At 41.7% G+C, this 22,145-nt stretch overlaps 1 protein-coding gene across 1 annotated transcript in view; it reads left to right on the forward strand.

Moving 5' to 3' along the window:
- Positions 1-2,050: 2,050 nt before the first annotated feature.
- Positions 2,051-22,145, forward strand: part of LOC125538123 (transcription factor WRKY45-2-like) — a 36,751-nt gene continuing 16,656 nt past the window's right edge. The window contains exon 1 of the mRNA XM_048701422.1: positions 2,051-2,120. Coding sequence (XP_048557379.1) covers positions 2,051-2,120 — 70 coding nt within the window. The remainder of the gene's footprint in view (positions 2,121-22,145) is intronic.

A 22,145-nucleotide genomic window follows, 5' to 3' on the forward strand; every position in this document is an offset into this window, starting at 1 on the left:
CTCATATCTGCTCAAATCATCTGTGAAGATCAGAAAATAATGATACCTGCTGCGAGCCTCAATATTCATCGGACCACATACATCAGTATGTATGATTTTCAACGAATCTTTTGCTCGCTCCATTGTTCCAGAGAACGGAGTCTTAGTCATCTTGCCCATGAGGCATGGTTCGCAAGCATCAAATGATTCATAATCAAGTGATTCCAAAAGCCCATCAGCATGGATTTTCTTCATGCCCTTTACACCAATATGACCTAAACGGCATTGGCACAAATAAGTTGCACTATCTCTCCCTAATAATAAAGCACGGATTGAGTCTCCGGGTTCAGCGTCGCGACGCTTTTATAAAAAGTCCCTGGTGTTTTAGGTATCCAACCGGCAGTCCCCCTAATAAGTCAATAGAACCGGTACAGTACTGGCGAGAGAAAAGAAAAAAAATCTGCACGATGACCTTGCCTTCCAAATCCACCCCAGCGCATCTCCACGCTGTCGCACGCCGCCGGCCCCCGCCATGCGCCGTCGCAGCCGGCCCCCGACACGCCGCCGCGCACCGCCAACGCCCCTCGGATGTGCTCCTTCCCCACCCCTGCGGCTTTCGACCACCAGCGACACTTGATCCCGGAGCCGCACCTTCCCCCAATCCTCCTCTCTCGCCGCGACCCGACGCCGTCGTCCACCACCATCAGCCCAGCCCCTGCGTGTTCCTTTTCCAGTGACGCTACTCACCCTCCCCCCTCTCTTAGCCGACGTCCAATGCTCCAGCGACGGCAAAAGATAGTTCCAAACTATTTGCCTCGCCTCTCAATCACAGGTGAGCTGACGAGAGCTGGTTGCTCTCCTCCCCGGCGCTCTTCTTCACCTGGCCGGAGCACCTACTCCTTCCATCACGCACAGATTGACGGAGCAGTTTGATGGTTGTTGCCCAGGTTGCGTGTAGTTCAGTGCTGCTCTGCCCCCATCGACTTCAACCACCAACCCGCTAGGTGCACGCCATGTGTTTGCTAAAAAGACTCAGTGCACTGCAGCACCATTTTTTCTTTGTTTCACGGCCATTTGTAGGTAGCTCATTCTTGTTATACATGTTTGAATATAGTCCACGCTGATATGTGTAGTGGTGTGCTCTTTTATTTATTTATTTTCAAGGAAAAGAGTTGTTAGTTAATGCGCCAGCCATAGAACTAAACAAGTAAAATGAATATACAGCCACAATTACCTACTCTCTAGCAATAATACTTGGTGGTTTGCAGAGTTGACTTGAACTGTTGTCTAAAAGCCATGTTCTGAATTTTTTCTATTTAATTTGATAGAGAAGAGATGGCTATTGATGAAGCCGAGCTTGAGCCTCTAGAATTTGGCGAGAAAATGCACACTCAATAGGAATTACAACCACAGATGAAGAAAAAATGTTTTTATAGTGCCTCTTTCGAAGCATCAAACTTAACTGTATTGAAGATGCTAATTACATCGTTTTGATTGCTGTTACAGAAACTGGAGATGTTAGTTCAAATTAGAAAACACAATTCGGAGAGCCAATCTGTCATACTTGAGAATGATGTACTCTATGCTTGCCCCCTCTCACTGAAACATACACAACTAAACTTTTGCTCAGTGCTTATGAGCAGAAGAAGCAATGCGTAATGCTTATCTCGACTTTGTTGTCAATGCAGTTGCAGAGGCAGTTGGAGAGTGCTGATTTCGATACCAGTGCGTCAATCTTCACTTCGGAGCAGATCCAAGGGATCGTTGAGAAATACTCTAGTTGACATATTTGAAGAGGTGAGAGATTTATGTCGCATCCAGTCTCCTCCCTCTACTATAGCTGATGGTTGTATTCTTCCCATACACGAAGCATAATTGCCATCCAGATTTACTTCATGTAATCTGCACTTTACTCACTGAAAGACTACAAGTGTTCTAATTACATTGGCAGTGGCACCTGTTGAAACCATCCGCCTGGCTCCCGCGGCGAACATCGCCGCCACCCCGCTATCGATTCCCACCCAAGCGGCTGGCATCCTTGCGGTGGTGGTCTTCACCCTCTTTCATCACCATGAAGCAGATCGTCGTTGTGGCGCTGTCCGGCACTGACGAGAAGGATGACTCGCGTCAAGACAGCCAAGGTGAGTGCCCACTATATGCATCTCTCGGCTTTGTGCTCATCGAGGTGGCTTCTGACACGACTGTCCAGGTTGGGTGGTCTACTGGCTAGGCTCGTTGGGATGGTGACTGGCAAGATGGATAGGAATACAGACGTGTCCTTCACCCTCGACAATGACACTAGCTACATCAATTTCATCAGATGGTGAGAGTTATTCATCGAATTGCACACTTTCTAATTTAGTTTCAGCTATCTTAGGGGTACAATTTTATACTTTTGTGCTCTCGGTGCCACTGCTGGATGTTGACATGGTTGTGGGATTTGTCTAAAAATAAATTAGGTTGGCTGTTACAGCAATGCAAGCACCAAACATGACTTAGTAACGGGAAATATGCAAGGTCTAAATCATCTCTGGTTTGATAAAATAACTATTGAGAGAAAGATATTACTGTAAAATTCTTAAAATTTGTGGCAGTGGATTTTGCAGCTTCGGATATTCCTCTTGATTTTTCAAATTGATGTGGCTGTAGAAACTTGAGGCTGAATTTATTAATTGGTGTGCATGCAACATGGATAGTGCATTTATTTTACAAATTCATTCAAAGCTCGATTGGTAGGTTTTCTTACTTGTTTTTACTGCTTGTGTTGTTACATCTCAGAAGAAGTTTAGAAGAAATTCAGTGTGACATATTTTCTATCATGCGCAAATGTGTGATAGATTTAGGACAACCAATGTAGAGAAACATTAAGCCTTAAGGTGAACTCATAAACATCGATTGAGTTCTTGGTTAATTGTGTGAAGATGATTAACGGAGAACTACAAAAGGATGATCCCAAGGGAAAAGGGAAAGAAATCGTTGCAGGCATATTTCTGCAATCTGTAATCCTTTGCTAAACAAGACAAAATCTCCAATGCTAATCCTTGTAGAAGCCTCCTGATAAAGGTACGACTAAGGTGAATATTGATGCATCTTTTATCCCTAATACTGGGGTTGCTACATCAGGTACGACTAAGGTGAATATTGTAGAAGCCTCCTGAAATCTGTGCAATATAATTATTTTATCTGCTACGTGTATATTGAATATCTGAAACATCATAGGAAGCTAAAGTTGCAGCTTTCTTGGAGGGTTTAATGCATCCTCTCCCAATGCTATCGAAATATTGTAGTTATCAATTCTGTCAACTCAAACTATCAGGATCTGTCGACCTCATGTATGACCTTTGCTGAGTCTAGGATGATTAAGAGTATGTGTGAGTCGTGTGTGTGCTTCAAAGTTGAGAGAAGTAGCAATTTGTGTAGCCCATGATCTTGTTTCCTCGCTAGAGTGTTAGGTATTTCTGAAACCTGGGTGGTTAGTATGGTGTATATGCAAATGACTTTGTTAAGTAATCCAGTATTTATATATAAGCATAGGTTCTGTCAAAAAAGTATTGGTAGGAACTTACAACCATTAACGCACATTATTTGTTGTGTCCAGTTAAAAATACTCAAAGGAGTATGTGCAGATTTAGAAGTTGTTTTACTGTGCACATTATTAAATGGTATTTGATGTGTCAACTGTAATTAGGGAGTTGAGAAACTACTTTTATTGCCATTCATGGCTAAGCAACTAGCAATAGATTTAAATTATGAGAATAGCACACTACTTCCTATATTTAAGCTCTTTTCATATTTGAGCTTACAACCATGAAGATTGAACACCATCACTTAGTCACTTGAACTTGCTTGAAATTCTAACCCTGAACATAACCCGACAGCAACGATATGCAGGTCACATAGTCACTTTATTAAAGGGTCATTTTTTGGACAATTATGCCTTCTATGTATTGTTTCAAATTTAATTTCTAATGGTGCAGCCAACATAGAGTTGGGGTGATCAAAGAGGCACAAAAGAACCAAGATGACCATGTGGGCAGAAATGAACTAGACGATAACTGGAAAATAGTGGAAAGAGGAAGCAGATGCTGATAGTGATTAGACGGTCAAAACCTGCATGCACTCAACACTCATTGTGATAAGTGGCCCAAAATAGTTTTGCGTGGGCTATTTGCAAGTCAACTGAATTTTTGGGGGGTGCAAGTCGATTTGGAAGGAAGCCGTGCCGAGCTCGAGGCCAAAGACGGCAACGACGAGGCCGAGCTATGACGGGGACAAGGAGAGTAAGCAGGTGTGGGTGCCGGAAAATGTGAGTTAAGGGTGAGATAATGTGCCTAGGTTTAATTGGGAAACGAGAAAGTTATTGTAATGAAGAATCTTGGTAGCATCACTAACTATATCACTCTGCATATGTGTTGTTCTTCGGTTGCGATGATAACATCACCCCGGATGAACACCGGACCCAAATCGCAAGACAATGCCATGTTGAAAAATAGGCTTGCAAAATTCGGCTCAAGAATTCCCGAGGTACTTCTGTCTTTATCATATTTGTTCTCACACTTGGGCGTTGTGTTTTCCCGTTGCAACGGAACGGATCGACTCCGTGGGTTCACCGTCACAATACGTTTCTTACCGTGAATTTACGCTTTTAGTTTTTTACCTATATTATTTTCTATATCCGAGGTGGTACTAATCTTACAGTTCGTTTCCTACGTTTGATCATCAAACGATCATCTGATTCCACCTATCGATCGCTCGGCATGGGACTTCATAGGTCGTGTGCTTGGTTTCCATGAATCAATTGCTTGGTATGGGCCGGCCCATTTAATTAGGAGCCAGCGCTGATCGTTATGTGTTTTTTCTGCCTGTAGCTACGTTGCTGGACCTGGCCCGCAAGTCATGTTTCCAGTTCTCGCACAAGCACCCCCCGAAAAGGATGATAACCTATGGTGTTGTGTGCTAAGTCGGTAGCCAAGAGGGAAAGCATACTGATGCGATGATGTGTGGATATTTTTGTTTGAATAGTTCCACCTCCGACAATTTAACCAATTCTCACCAATTCATACGTTCTCAAGTTGTCTGAAACATCAACCTATATAGCTGGCGGCTAGCTCGGTGCCGGGATACGAGATTAGCATAATATAAACGTTGCCTTGAGAGAATATGGAAGCAGCCAGTGTAGCGGCCAAAAGCTAGACATAAAATCTTGATGACAAGCAGCGGCTTGACTCTTGATGACAAGCAAAGAGCTGGGCATGTATGTATGATGGTGGTGACAAGTAGTGCCCAAAGCCGTGGTGATCATGGCGGACGGCAGCGGCTTGCCGTTATTTTCTAGGATTTTTTTAGTTTTGGAGGAATTATTTCAAAAAACGCTAGGGCTAACTGGGCCGAGCCCAGCCGCCAGGCCCACCTCCCCGCGCCTCCATCTCCTAGCGGGAGACCGCTGATACGTCTCCAACGTATCTATAATTTTTGATTGCTCCATGCTATATTATCTACTGTTGTGGCCATTATTGGGCTTTATTATCCACTTTTATATTATTTTTGGGACTAACCTATTAACCGGAGGCCCAACCCAGAATTGCTGCTTTTTGCCTGTTTTAGGGTTTCGAAGAAAAGGAATATCAAACGGAGTCCAAATGGAATGAAACCTTCGGGAACGTGATTTTCTCACCGAATACAACTCAGGAGACTTGGACCCTACGTCAAGGCACGTAACAGGAGGCCACGAGGTAGGGGGGCGCGCCCTACCCCCCCAGGCGCGCCCCCACCCTCGTGGGCCCCCTGTTGCTCCACCAATGTACTTCTTCCTCCTATATATACCCACGTACCCCCAAACGATCAGATACGGAGCCAAAAACTAATTCCACCGCCGCAACTTTCTGTATCCACGAGATCCCATCTTGGGGCCTGTTCCGGAGCTCCGCCGGAGAGGGCATCGATCACGGAGGGCTTCTACATCATCATCCAAACCTCTCCGATGAAGTGTGAGTAGTTTACTTCAGACCTACGGGTCCATAGCTAGTAGCTAGATGGCTTCTTCTCTCTTTTTGGATCTCAATACAATGTTCTCCCCCTCTCTCGTGGAGATCTATTCGATGTAATCTTATTTTTGCGGTGTGTTTGTTGAGAACGATGAATTGTGGGTTTATGATCAAGTCTATCTATGAATAATATTTGAATCTTCTCTGGATTCTTTTATGTATGATTGGTTATCTTTGCAAGTCTCTTCGAATTATCAGTTTGGTTTGGCCTACTAGATTGGTTGTTCTTGCCATGGGAGAAGTGCTTAGCTTTGGGTTCGATCTTGCGGTGTCCTTTCCCAGTGACAGAAGGGGCAGTAAGGCACGTATTGTATCGTTGCCATTGTGGATAACAAGATGATGTTTTATCATATTGCATGAAACTATCCCTCTACATCATGTCATCTTGCTTAAGGCGTTACTCTGTTTTTAACTTAATACTCTAGATGCATGCTGGATAGCGGTCGATGAGTGGAGTAATAGTAGTAGATGCAGAATCGTTTCGGTCTACTTGTCTCGGACGTGATGCCTATATATATGATCATACCTAGATATTCTCATAACTATGCTCAATTCTGTCAATTGCTCAACAGTAATTTGTTCACCCATCGTAGAATACTTATGCTCTTGAGAGAAGCCACTAGTGAAACCTATGGCCCCCGGGTCTCTTTCTCATCATATTAATCTCCACCACTTTATTATTTCTTTGCTTTTACTTTTTACTTTGCATCTCTATACCAAAAATACCAAAAATATTATTTATCATCTCTATCAGATCTCACTTTTGTAAGTGACCGTGAAGGGATTGACAACCCCTAAGCGTGTTGGTTGCGTTGAGCTATTGTTTTTGTGTAGGTACAAGGGACTCGTGCATAGCCTCCTACTGTGTTGATACCTTGGTTCTCAAAAACTGAGGGGAATACTTACGCTACTTTGCTGCATCATCCTCTCCTCTTCGGGGAAATCCAACGCAGTGCTCAAGAGATAGCAAGAAGAATTTCTGGCGCCGTTGCCGGGGAGTCTGCGCAAAAGTCAACATACCAAGTAACCATCACAATCCCTATCTCCCGCATTACATTATTTGCCATTTGCCTCTCGTTTTCCTCTCCCCCAATTCACCCTTGCCGTTTTATTCGCCCTCTCTCTCTATTCTTCCTCCCTCTCTATTTGCCTCTTTTTGCCCGTTTGCCTTCTTGTTTGCTTGTGTGTTAGTTTGCTTGTTTGTCGCGATGGCTCAAGATAATACTAAATTGTGTGACTTCACCAATACCAATAATAATGATTTCCTTAGCACTCCGATTGCTCCTCTTACCGATGCTGAATCTTGTGAAATTAATACTGCTTTGCTGAATCTTGTCATGAAAGATCTGTTCTCCGGCCTTCCTAGTGAAGATGCTGTTACCCATCTTAATAGCTTCGTTGATTTGTGTGACATGCAAAAGAAGAAAGATGTCAATAATTATATTGTTAAATTGAAGCTATTTCCTTTTTCGCTTAGAGATCGTGCTAAAGCTTGGTTTTCATCTTTGCCTAAAAATAGTATTGATTCATGGAACAAGTGCAAAGATGCTTTTATCTGTAAGTATTTTCCTCCTGCTAAGATCATCTCTCTTAGAAACGATATTATGAATTTTAAGCAACTTGATCATGAACATGTTGCACAATCTTGGGAGAGAATGAAATTAATGATACGTAATTGCCCTTCTCATGGTTTAAATTTGTGGATGATTGTTCAGAATTTTTATGCCGGATTGAATTTTGCTTCTAGAAATCTTTTAGATTCGGCTGCGGGAGGCACTTTTATGGAAATCACTTTAGGAGAATCTACTAAACTCCTAGATAATATTATGGTTAATTATTCTCAATGGCATACTGAAAGATCTACTAGAAAGGTGCATGCGATAGAAGAAATTAATGTTTTGAGTGGAAATATGGATGAACTTATGAAATTATTTGATAATAAGAGTGTTTCTTATGATCCTACTGATGTGCCCTTGTCTACTTTGATTGAGAATAATAATGAATCTATGGATGTGAATTTTGTTGGTAGGAACAATTTTGGTAACAACGCGTATAGAGGAAATTTCAATCCTAGGCCTTATCCTAGTAATCCCTCTAATAATTATGGTAATTCCTACAACAATTGTTATGGAAATTATAATAAGGTGCCCTCTTATTTTGAATCTAATATTAAAGAATTTATTACTTCGCAAAAGAATTTTAATGCTATGATTGAAGAAAAATCGCTTAAGATTGATGATTTGGCTAGGAACGTTGATAGAATTGCCCTTGATGTTGATTCTTTGAAACTTAGATCTATTCCACCTAAGCATGATATCAATGAGTCTCTCAAAGCTATGAGAATTTCCATTGATGAGTGCAAAGAAAGAACCGCTAGGATGCGTGCTAAGACAGAAGCCTTTATAAAAGCGTGTTCTTCTAGCTCCTATGAAAATAATGATGAAGTTCTAAAAGTTATTGATGTGTCCCCTATTAAATCTTTGTTTTGCAATATGAATCTTGATAATGATTGGACTGAATATGATCACCTTTACCTAGAAGGCGTTCCAATAATTCTGAATCTTTTGATCTTGATGCTAAATTTGATAAAAGTGGGATTGAAGAAATTAAAACCCTAGATGTTGCTAAACCCACCTTATGGATTTCAAGGAGTATAACTATGAAAATTGCTCTTTGATTGATTGTATTTCCTTGTTTCAATCCGTGCTAAAATCTCCTCACACTTATAGTCAAAATAAAGCGTTTACTAAATTATCGTTGATGCCTTGATGAAATCTTATGAAGAAAAACTTGAATTGGAAGTTTCTATCCCTAGAAAACTTTATGATGAGTGGGAACCAACTATTAAAATTAAATTTAAATATCATGAGTTTTATGCTTTGTGTCATTTGGGTGCTAGTGTCTCTACTATTCCCAAAACTTTGTGTGATTTGCTAGATTTCCGTGATTTTGATGAATTCTCTCTAAACATGCATCTTGCGGATTCCACTATTAAGAAACCTATGGGAAGAATTAATGATGTTCTTATTGTTGCAAATAGGAATTATGTGCCCATATATTTTATCGTTCTTGATATAGATTGCAATCATTCTTGCCCTATTATTCTCGGTAGACCTTTCCTTAGAACGGTTGGTGCAATTATTGATATGAAGGAAGGGAATATTAGATTTCAATTTCCATTAAAAAAGGGCATGGAACACTTCCCTAGAAATAAAATAAAATTACCATATGAATCTATCATGAGAGCCACTTATGGATTGCCTACCAAAGATGGCAATACCTAGATCTATTCTTGCTTGTTATGCCTAGCTAGGGGCGTTAAACGATAGCGCTTGTTGGGAGGCAACCCAATTTTATTTTTATTCCTTTCTTTTTGCTCCTGTTTACTAATAAATAAATTATTTAGCCTCTGTTTTGGTTGTGTTTTTTGTGTTTAATTAGTGTTTGTGCCAAGTAGAACCATTGGGAAGACTTGGGGAAAGTCTTGTTGAACTTGCTGTAAAAAACAGAAACTTTAGCGCTCACAAGAACTGCTGTAATTTTTATTTGGAGAGTGATATTTAGTTAATTCTTTTTTAACATGATTAATAGATAAATTCCTCACGTCCAGCAATTTATTTTAGAATTTTTGGGGTTCCAGATCTTGCGCTAGCTACAGATTACTACAGACTGTTCTGTTTTTGACAGATTCTGTTTTTCGTGTGTTGTTTGCTTATTTTGATGAATCTATGGCTATTAAAATAGTTTATAAACCATAGAGAAGTTGGAATACAGTAGGTATAACAACCATATAAATAAATAATGATTTCATTACAGTACCTTGAAGTGGTCTTTTGTTTTCTTTCGCTAACGGAGCTCACGAGTTTTCTACTTTAAGTTTTTTGTTGTGAAGTTTTCAAGTTTTGGGTAAAGATTTGATGGATTATGGAACAAGGAGTGGCAAGAGCCTAAGCTTGGGGATTCCCATGGCACCTCCAAGATAATCTAAGGACACATAAAAGCCAAAGCTTGGGGATGCCCCGGAAGGCATCCCCTCTTTCGTCTACTTCTATGGTAACTTTACTTGGAGCTATATTTTTATTCACCACATGATATGTGTTTTGCTTGGAGCGTCTTTTATGATTTGAGTCTTTGCTTGTTAGTTTAACAAAATCATCCTTGCTGTACACACCTTTTGAGAGAGCCATACATAATCTGGAATTTGATAGAATACTCTATGTGCTTCACTTATATCTTTTGAGTTATATAATTTTGCTCTAGTGCTTCACTTATATCTTTTAGAGCACGGTGGTGGATTTGTTTTATAGAAACTATTGATCTCTCATGCTTCACTTAGATTATTTTTGAGAGTCTTAATAGCATGGTAATTTGCTTAATAATAATATGCTTGGTATTCAAGATTTGTAAAACTTTCTTTTGAGTGCGTTGAATACTAAGAAGAAATTAATGCTTGATAATTGTTTTGAGATATGAGGATGGTGATATTAGAGTCATGCTAGTTGAGTAGTTGCGAATTTGAGAAATGCTTGTGTTAAAGTTTGTTATTCCCGTAGCATGCACGTATGGTGAACCGTTATGTGATGAAGTCGGAGCATGATTTATTTATTGATTGTATTCCTTATGAGTGGCGGTCGGGGACGAGCGATGGTCTTTTCCTACCAATCTATCCCCCTAGGAGCATGCGCGTAATACTTTGCTTTGATAACTTCTAGATTTTTGCAATAAGTGTATGAGTTCTTTATGACTAATGTTGAGTCCATGGATTATACGCACTTCCCTTCCTTCCACCATTGCTAGCCTCTCTAATACCGCGCACTTTTCGCCGGTATCATACACCCACCAAATACCTTCCTCAAAACAGCCACCATACCTACCTATCATGGCATTTCCATAGCCATTCCAAGATATATTGCCATGCAACTTTCCACCGTTCCATTCACTATGACACACTCCATCATTGTCATATTGCTAGCATGATCATGTAGTTGACATCGTTTTGTGGCAAAGCCACCGTTCATAATTCTTTCATACATGTCACTATTGATTCATTGCCTATCCCGGTACACCGCCGGAGGCATTCATATAGAGTCATATTTTGTTCTAAGTATTGAGTTGTAATTGTTGAGTTGTTAGAAAAATAAAAAGTGTGATGATCATCATTTTTAGAGCATTGTCCCAAGTGAGGAAAGGATGATGGAGACTATGATTCCCCCACAAGTCGGGATGAGACTCCGGACGAAAAAAGGAGGCCATAAAAAAAGGCCCAAACAAAAAAATGAGAGAAAAAGAGAGAAGGGACAATGTTACTATCCTTTTACCACACTTGTGCTTCAAAGTAGCACCATGATCTTCATTGTAGAGAGCCTCTCATTCTGTCACTTTCATATACTAGTGGGAATTTTTCATTATAGAACTTGGCTTGTAAATTCCAATGATGGGCTTCCTCAAAATGCCCTAGGTCTTCGTGAGCAAGCGAGTTGGATGCACACCCACTTAGTTTCTTTTGTTGAGCTTTCATATACTTATAGCTCTAGTGCATCCGTTGCATGGCAATCCCTACTCACTCACATTGATATCTATTGATGGGCATCTACATAGCCCGTTGATATGCCTAGTTGATGTGAGACTATCTTCCCCTCTTTTTGTCTTCTCCACAACCACCATTCTATTCCACACATAGTGCTATATCCATGGCTCATGCTCATGTATTGCGTGAAGATCGAAAAAGTTTTGAAAATGTCAAAAGTATGAAACAATTGCTTGGCTTGTCATTGATAACCCACAAGTATAGGGGATCGCAACAGCTTTCGAGGGTAGAGTATTCAACCCAAATTTATTGATTCGACACAAGGGTAGCCAAAGAATATTCTCAAGTATTAGCAGCTGAGTTGTCAATTCAACCACACCTGGAAACTTAGTATCTGCAGCAAAGTGTTTAGTAGCAAAGTAATATGATAGTGGTGGTAGCGGCAACAAAAGTAAAGACAGCAAAAGTAATGTTTCTGGTATTTTATAGTGATTGTAACAGTAGCAACGAAAAGTAAATAAGCGTAAACCAGTATATGGAAAACTCGTAGGCACCGGATCAGTGATGGATAATTATGCCGGATGCGGTTCATCATGTAACAGTCATAACATAGGGTGACACAGAACTAGCTCCAGTTCGTCAATGTAATGTAGGCATGTATTCCATATATAGTCATACGTGCTTATGGAAAGAACTTGCATGACATCTTTTGTCCTACCCTCCCGTGGCAGCGGGGTCCTATTGGAAACTAAGGGATATTAAGGCCTCCTTTTAATAGATAACCGGAACAAAGCATTAGCACATAGTGAATACATGAACTCCTCAAACTATGGTCATCACCGGGAGTGGTCCCGATTATTGTCACTTCGGGGTTGCCGGATCATAACACATAGTAGGTGACTATAGACTTGCAAGATAGGATCTAGAACTCTCATATATTGATGAAAACATAATAGGTTTAGATCTGAAATCATGGCACTCAGGCCCTAGTGACAAGCATTAAGCATAGCAAAGTCATAGCAACATCAATCTCAGAACATAATGGATACTAGGGATCAAACCCTAACAAAACTAACTCGATTACATGATAAATCTCATCCAACCCATCACCGTCCAGCAAGCCTACGATGCAATTACTCACGCACGGTGGTGAGCATCATGAAATTGGTGATGGAGGATGGTTGATGATGACGACGGCGACGAATCCCCCTCTCCGGAGCCCCGAACGGACTCCAGATCAGCCCTCCCAAGAGGTTTTAGGGCTTGGCGGCGGCTCCGTATCGTAAAACGCGATGATTTCTTCTCTCTGATTTTTTTCTCTCTGAAAGCAAACATGTAGAGTTGGAGTTGGCGTCGGAGGGTCAACAGGGGGCCCACGAGGTAGGGGGGCGCGCCCCCCACCCTCGTGGAAAGGGTGTGGGCCCCCTGGTCTTCATATTTGGTGAGGATTTTTTATTGTTTTTTCTAAGATCTCCCGTGGAGTTTCAGGTCATTCTGAGAATATTTGTTTTCTGCACATAAAACAACATCATGGTAATTCTGCTAAAAACAACATCAGTCCAGTTAGTTCCATTCAAATCATACAAGATAGAGTCCAAAACAAGGGCAAAAGTGTTTGGAAAAGTAGATACGACGGAGACGTATCATCCAGCAAGCCTACGATGGAATTACTCACGCACAGCGGTGAGCATCATGAAATTGGTGAGGGAGGATGGTTGACGATGACGATGGCGACGGATTCCCCTCTCCGGAGCCCCGAACGGACTCCAGATCAGCCCTCCCGAGAGGTTTTAGGGCATGGCGGCGGCTCCGTATCGTAAAACGCGATGAATTCTTCTCCTTTATTTTTTCCCCGAAACACAATATATAGAGTTGGAGTTGGAGTCGGAGAGGCACCAGGGGGCCCACGAGGTAGGGGGCGCGCCCCCACCCTCGTGGATAGGTGGTGGGCCCCCTAGCCTTCATCTTTTGCACGTATTTTTTATATTTTCCAAAAAAGTTGCTCCGTGAAGTTTTAGGTCATTCCGAGAACGTTTGTTTCTACACATAAATAACACCATGGTAATTCTGCTGAAAACAGTGTCAGTCCGGGTTAGTTCCATTCAGATCATGCAAGTTAGAGTCCAAAACAAGGGAAAAAGTGTTTGGAAAAGTAGATACGACAGAGACGTATCAGTAGCACACAAAGTGTTCCTCCGGTAAACGGGAGTTGCATAATCTCATAGTCATAGGAACATGTATAAGTCATGAAGAAAGCAATAGCAACAAACTAAACGATCGAGTGCTAAGCTAACGGAATGGGTCAAGTCAATCACATCATTCTCCTAATGATGTGATCCCGTTAATCAAATGACAACCCATGTCAATGGCTAGGAAACTTAACCATCTTTGATCAATGAGCTAGTGAAGGAAAGGCATACTAGTGACACTCTGTTTGTCTATGTATTCACACATGTATTATGTTTTCGGTAATACAATTCTAGCATGAATAATAAACATTTATCATGATATAAGGAAATAAATAATAACTTTATTATTACCTCTAGGGGATATTTCCTTCAGTCTCCCACTTGCACTAGAGTCGATAATCTAGATTACACAGTAATGATTCTAACACCCATAGAGCCTTGGTGCTGATCAAGTTTTGCTTGTGGAAGAGGCTTAGTCAACGGGTCTGCAACATTCAGATCCGTATGTATCTTTCAAATTTCTATATCTCCCACCTGGACTAAATCCCGGATGGAATTGAAGCGTCTCTTGATGTGCTTGGTTCTCTTGTGAAATCTGGATTTCTTCATTCGCTGCTTCCGAAGCAGCTATGTACTCCGCTTCACACATAGATCCCGCCACGACGCTTTGTTTAGAACTGCACCAACTGACAGCTCAACCGTTCAATGTAAACACATATCCGGTTTGTGATTTAGAATCGTCCGGATTAGTGTCAAAGCTTGCATCAACGTAACCGTTTAGGATGAGCTCTTTGTCACTTCCATAAACGAGAAACATACCCTTAGTCCTTTTCAGGTATTTCAGGATGTTCTTGACCGCTGTCCAGTGATCCACTCCTGGATTATTTTGGTACCTCCCTGCTAGACTTATAGCAAGGCACACATCAGGTCTGGTACACAGCATTGCATACATGATAGAGCCTATGGCTGAAGCATAGGGAACATCTTTCATTTTCTCTCTATCTTCTGCAGTGGTCGGGCATTGAGTCTTACTCAACTTCACACCTTGTAACACAGGCAAGAACCCTTTCTTTGCTTGATCCATTTTGAACTTCTTCAAAACTTTGTCAAGGTATGTGCGTTGTGAAAGTCCAATTAAGCGTCTTGATCTATCTCTATAGATTTTGATGCCCAATATATAAGCAGCTTCACCGAGGTCTTTCATTGAAAAACTCTTATTCAAGTATCCCTTTATGCTATCCAGAAATTCTATATCATTTCCAATCAACAATATGTCATCCACATATAATATCAGAAATGCTACAGAGCTCCCACTCACTTTCTTGTAAATACAGGCTTCTCCAAAAGTCTGTACAAAACCAAATGCTTTGATCACACTATCAAAGTGTTTATTCCAACTCCGAGAAGCTTGCACCAGTCCATAAATGGATCGTTGGAGCTTGCACACTTTGTTAGCTCCCTTTGGATCAACAAAACCTTCCGGTTGCATCATATACAACTCTTCTTCCAGAAATCCATTCAGGAATGCAGTTTTGACATCCATTTGCCAAATTTCATAATCATAAAATGCGGCAATTGCTAACATGATTCAGACAGACTTACGCATCGCTACGGGTGAGAAGGTCTCATCGTAGTCAATCTCTTGAACTTGTCGAAAACCTTTCGCAACAAGTCGAGCTTTATATACAGTAACATTACCGTCAGCGTCAGTCTTCTTCTTGAAGATCCATTTATTCTCAATTGCTTGCCGATCATCGGGCAAGTCAACCAAAGTCCACACTTTGTTCTCATACATGGATCCCATCTCAGATTTCATGGCCTCAAGCCATTTCGCAGAATCTGGGCTCACCATCGCTTCTTCATACTTCATAGGTTCATCATGGTCTAGTAACATAACTTCCAGAACAGGATTACCGTACCACTCTGGTGCGGATCTTATTCTGGTTGACCTACGACGTTCAGTAACAACTTGATCTGAAGTTTCATGATCATCATCATTAACTTCCTCACTAATTGGTGTAGGTGTCGCAGAAACCGGTTTCTGCGATGAACTACTTTCCAATAGGGGAGCATGTATAGTTACCTCATCAAGTTCTACTTTCCTCCCACTCACTTCTTTCAAGAGAAACTCCTTCTCCAGAAAGATTCCGAATTTAGCAACAGAAGTCTTGCCTTAGGATCTTTGATAGAAAGTGTACCCAACAGTCTCCTTTGGGTATCCTCTGAAGACACATTTCTCCGATTTGGGTTCGAGCTTATCAGGTTGAAGCTTTTTCACATAAGCATCGCAGCCCCAAACTTTCAGAAACGACAACTTCGGTTTCTTGCCAAACCACAGTTCATAAGGCGTCATCTCAACGGATTTCGATGGTGCCCTATTTAATGTGAATGCGGCCGTCTCTGAAGCATAACCCCAAAACGATAGTGGTAAATCAGTAAGAGACATCATAGATCGTACCATATCTAGTAAAGCACGATTACGACGTTCGGACACACCATTACGTTGCGGTGTTCCGGGTGGTGTGAGTTGTGAAACTATTTCGCATTGTTTCAAATGAAGACCAAACTCATAACTCAAATATTCTCCTGCACGATCAGATCATAGAAATTTTATTTTCTTGTTATGATGATTTTCAACTTCACTCTGAAATTCTTTGAACTCTTCAAATGTTTCAGACTTATGTTTCATTAAGTAGATATACCCATATCTGCTTAAATCATCTATGAAGGTGAGAAAATAACGATATCCGCCACGAGCCTCAACATTCATCAGACCACATACATCTGTATGTATGATTTCCAACAAATCTGTTGCTCTCTCCATAGTTCCCGAGAATGGCGTTTTAGTCATCTTGCCCATGAGGCACGGTTCGCAAGTACCAAGTGATTCATAATCAAGTGGTTCCAAAAGTCCATCAGTATGGAGCTTCTTCATGCGCTTTACACCGATATGACCTAAACGGCAGTGCCACAAATAAGTTGCACTATCATTATCAACTCTTCATCTTTTGGCCTCAATATTATGAATATGTGTATCACTACTATCGAGATTCAACAAAAATAGACCACTCTTCAAGGGTGCATGACCATAAAAGATATTACTCAAATAAATAGAACAACCATTATTCTCTGATTTAAATGAATAACTGTCTCGCATCAAACAAGATCCAGATATAATGTTCATGCTCAACGTTGGCACCAAATAACAATTATTTAGGTCTAGTATTAATCCCGAAGGTAGATGTAGAGGTAGCGTGCCGACCGCGATCACATCGACTTTGGAACCATTTCCCACACGCATCGTCACCTCATCCTTAGCCAATCTTCGCTTAATCCGTAGCCCCTGTTTCGAGTTGCAAATATTAGCAACAGAACCAGTATCGAATACCCAGGTGTTACTGCGAGCATTAGTAAGGTACACATCAATAAAATGTATATCACATATACCTTTGTTCACCTTGCCATCCTTCTTATCCGCCAAATACTTAGGGCAGTTCTGCTTCCAGTGACCAGTCTGCTTGTAGTAGAAGCACTCAGTCTCAGGCTTAGGTCCAGACTTGGGTTTCTTCTCCTGAGCAGCAACTTGCTTGCTGTTCTTCTTGAAGTTCCCCTTCTTCTTCCCTTTGCCCTTTTCTTGAAACTGGTGGTCTTATTGACCATCAACACTTGATGCTCCTTTTTGATTTCTACCTCCGCAGCCTTTAGCATTGCGAAGAGCTCGGGAATCGTCTTATCCATCCCTTGCATGTTATAGTTCATCACAAAGCTCTTGTAGCTTGGTGGCAGTGATTGGAGAATTCTGTCAATGACGCTATCATCCGGAAGATTAACTCCCAGTTGAATCAAGTGATTATTATACCTAGACATTTTGACTATATGCTCACTGACAGAACTATTCTCCTCCATCTTACAGCTATAGAACTTATTGGAGACTTCATATCTCTCAATCCGGGCATTTGCTTGAAATATTAACTTCAACTCTTGGAACATCTCATATGCTCCATGACGCTCAAAACGTCGTTGAAGTCCCGGTTCCAAGCCGTAAAGCATGGCACATTGAACTATAGAGTAGTCATTAGCTTTGCTCTGCCAGACGTTCTTAACGTTGTCAGTTGCATCAGCAGCAGGCCTGGCACCCAGCGGTGCTTCCAGGACGTAATTCTTCTGTGCAGCAATGAGGATAATCCTCTAGTTACGGACCCAGTCTGTGTAATTGCTACCATCATCTTTCAACTTTGCTTTCTCAAGGAACGCATTAAAATTCAATGGAACAACATCATGGTCCATCTATCTACAATTAACATAGACAAGCAAGATACTATCAGGTACTAAGTTCATGATAAATTTAAGTTCAAATAATCATATTACTTAAGAACTCCCACTTAGATAGACATCACTCTAATCCTCTAAGTGATCACGTGATCCATATCAACTAAACCATGTCCGATCATCACGTGAGATGGAGTAGTTTCAACGGTGAACATCACTATGTTGATCATATCTACTATATGATTCACGCTCGACCTTTCGGTCTCCGTGTTCCGAGGCCATATCTGTTATATGCTAGGCTCGTCAAGTTTAACCTGAGTATTCCGCGTGTGCAACTGTTTTCCAACTGTTGTATTTGAACGTAGAGCCTATCACACCCAATCATCACGTGGTGTCTCCGCACGAAGAACTTTCGCAATAGTGCATACTCAGGGAGAACACTTATACTTTGATAATTTAGTGAGGGATCATCTTATAATGCTACCGTCAATCAAAGCAAGATAAGATGCATAAAAGATAAACATCACATGCAATCACTATAAGTGATATGATATGGCCATCATCATCGTGTGCTTGTGATCTCCATCTCCGAAGCACTGTCATGATCACCATCGTCATCGGCGCGACACCTTTGATCTCCATCGTAGCATCGTTGTCATCTCGCCAATCTTATGCTTCTACGACTATCGCTACTGCTTCGTGATAAAGTAAAGCATTACAGGGCGATTGCATTGCATACAATAAAGTGACAACCATATGGCTCCTGCCAGTTGCCGATAACTCGGTTACAAAACATGATCATCTCATACAATAAAATTTAGCATCATGTCTTGACCATATCACATCACAACATGCCCTGCAAAAACAAGTTAGACGTCCTCTACTTCGTTGTTGCAAATTTTACGTGGCTGCTACGGGCTTAGCAAGAACCGTTCTTACCTACGCATCAAAACCACAATGATATTTTGTCAAGTTGGTGTTGTTTTAACCTTCGCAAGGACCGGGTGTAGCCACACTCGGTTCAACTAAAGTTGGAGAAACTAACACCCGCCAGCCACCTGTGTGCAAAGCACGTCGGTAGAACCAGTCTCGCGTAAGCGTACGCGTAATGTCAGTCCAGGACGCTTCATCCAACAATACCACCGAACCAAAATATGACATGCTGGTAAGCAGTATGACTTATATCGCCCACAACTCACTTGTGTTCTACTCGTGCATATGACATCTACGCATAAAACCTGGCTTGGATGCCACTATTGGGGGACGTAGTAATTTCAAAAAAATTCATATGCACACGCAAGATCATGGTGATGCATAGCAACGAGAGGGGAGAGTGTTGTCCATGTACCCTCATAGACCGAAAGCAGAAGCGTTAGCACAACGCGGTTGATGTAGTCGTACGACTTCGCGATCCGACCGATCAAGTACCGAGCGCACGTCACCTCCGAGTTCAGCACACGTTCAGCCCGATGACGTCCCTCAAACTCCGATCCAGCCGAGTGTTAAGGGAGAGTTTCGTCAGCACGACGGCGTGGTGACGATGATGATGTTCTACCGACGCAGGGCTTCGCCTAAGCACCGCTACAGTATTATCGAGGTGGACTATGGTGGAGGGGGGCACCGCACACGGCTAAAAGATCAAACGATCAATTGTTGTGTCTCTAGGGTGCCCCGTGCCCCTGTATATAAAGGAGAAAGGGGCGAGGTGCGGCCGGCCTAGAGGGGGAGCGCCATGAGGAGTCCTACTCCTACCGGGAGTAGGACTATCTCCCTTTTCCTTGTTGAAATAGGAGTGGAGGGGTAAAGAGGAGGGAGAGAGGAAGGAAAGGGGGGGCACCGTCCCCCTCTCCTTGTCCTATTCGGACTAGGGGGGAGGGGCTCGCGGCCCTGCCCTGGCCGCCTCTCCTCTTCTCCACAAGGCCTACTATGGCCCATTAAGCTCCCGGGGGGTTCCGGTAACCTCCCGGTACTCCGGTAAAATCCCGATTTCACCCGGAACACTTCCGATATCCAAACATAGGCTTCCAATATATCAATCTTCATTTCTCAACCATTTTGAGACTCCTCATCATGTCCGTGATCACATCCGGGACTCCGAACAACCTTCAGTACATCAAAACATATAAACTCATAATATAACTGTCATCGAAACGTTAAGCGTGCGGACCGTACGGGTTCGAGAACTATGTAGACATGACCGAGACACGTCTCTGGTCAATAAACAATAGCGGAACCTCGATGCTAATATTGGCTCCCACATATTCTACGAAGATCTTTATCGGTCAGACCGCATAACAACATACGTTGTTCCCTTTGTCATCGGTATGTTACTTGCCCGAGATTCGATCATCGGTATCTCAATACTTAGTTCAATCTCGTTACCGGCAAGTCTCTTTACTCGTTTCGTAATACATCATCCTACAACTAACTCATTAGTTGCAAGGCTTGCAAGGCTTAAGTGATGTGCATTACCGAGAGGGCCAGAGATACCTCTCCGACAATCGGAGTGACAAGTCCTAATTTCGAAATACGCCAACCCAACAAGTACCTTCGGAGACACCTGTAGAGCACCTTTATAATCACCCAGTTACGTTGTGACATTTGGTAGCACACGAAGTGTTCCTCCGGTAAACGGGAGTTGCATAATCTCATAGTCATAGGAACATGTATAAGTCATGAAGAAAGCAATAGCAACATACTAAACGATCGAATGCTAAGCTAACAGAATGGGTCAAGTCAATCACATCATTCTCCTAATGATGTGATCCCGTTATTCAAATGCCAACCCATGTCAATGGCTAGGAAACTTAACCATCTTTGATCGACGAGCTAGTCAAGTAGAGGCATACTAGTGACACTTTGTTTGTCTATGTATTCACACATGTATTATTGTAACATCCCGTTATACATAGATCATTCATGCATATCATATTTTATTGCATTTCGTTTTGCGATCCTCGAAATCCTAAGCAACTCAAGGACCCTCGGAGAGAGTTGGGGATTTCCCCGTTTTCATATTTGAGTTTTATCAAATATTGAAACGAGGATATTGGTTTTAATTATATTTCTCTCCGAAAATATTTCATATTAAAATACATGAGAGGATGACTTCTCCAAAATAAAGGAAATATTGGAGGAAAAGATTAAAATCAAATATTTGTTTTTATCCGAAGTTCATTGCTATTTTATTTGAATTAGAAAAATTGCACATTTTTCAAAGTTGCATTTTAGCGCCAAGAAAATATTCATCTCGTTCTAAATATTTTATTTAGAAGGTGAAAATTTCTTTTGGAATTTTTAGAATTTTATTTTATTTTCTAGGATTTATTTTTGTTTCGGCAGAATTATTTTAAAAAAAACGCGCAGTGGCTAGTTGGGCCAAAGCCCAGCCGCCGGCCAACCTTCCCCGCGCCGCCGTCTCCCCGCTGCCGCCACCCGCCTCCCCGCCGCCGTAGCCCCGCCTCATCGGAGGTAACGCGTCGTTGCCGCCGCTGGTTTTTTTTAAACCGATCCGGTTTTTTTAGAAACCCTAGTTCGTTTTTTTAGATCGGTTCACCGGTTTTTCTCAGTTTAGTTACTTTGCGGACGTTCGTCCGTACGCTCGTTTTAACGAATGGAGTTTACTCGTTAGTAACACACAATGAACGCTCGTTTGTTAGCTTGTTCGTCAGTTTTCTTTTTCTCAGATTTTCTGCGATTATTTTAAATCGCGATTTCTGATCCGATTTTCGTTTTAGTTTATCTTTTCTCTCGTTTGATGGAATCAGACGATTCAAGCGCCTAGATCTTTGTCTCGAAACCCTCTTTCCGTTTAACCAACTTGAACGAGCTTTTGCTACTGTAAAATTTGACCTTAGTCCAGATTAGTAAACGGATCTTGTTTCTTTCGCCGTTTGAGTTTCATTGCTCCGTTTGATTTGATTTTTTTCGCAAACCGGAGTTCTTAGGTTAAACTTTCTGGTTAGATCTTCTTATTTGAGATTTACCCGTGTTTCCTTGCTTTATTACTTATGTATGCTTTTTTTGTGTGTGATAGAACACCCGGAGTGCGAAGCGTGCTACTACGAGTCCCTAGGTTTTGCGGATCATCAGCAAGGCAAGTAACACTTTGATCACACCCCTTTATCACCCAGTTTT

The sequence above is a fragment of the Triticum urartu genome, chromosome 2, assembly GCF_003073215.2.
Source record: "Triticum urartu cultivar G1812 chromosome 2, Tu2.1, whole genome shotgun sequence".
In the NCBI taxonomy this organism is placed as follows: domain Eukaryota; kingdom Viridiplantae; phylum Streptophyta; class Magnoliopsida; order Poales; family Poaceae; genus Triticum; species Triticum urartu.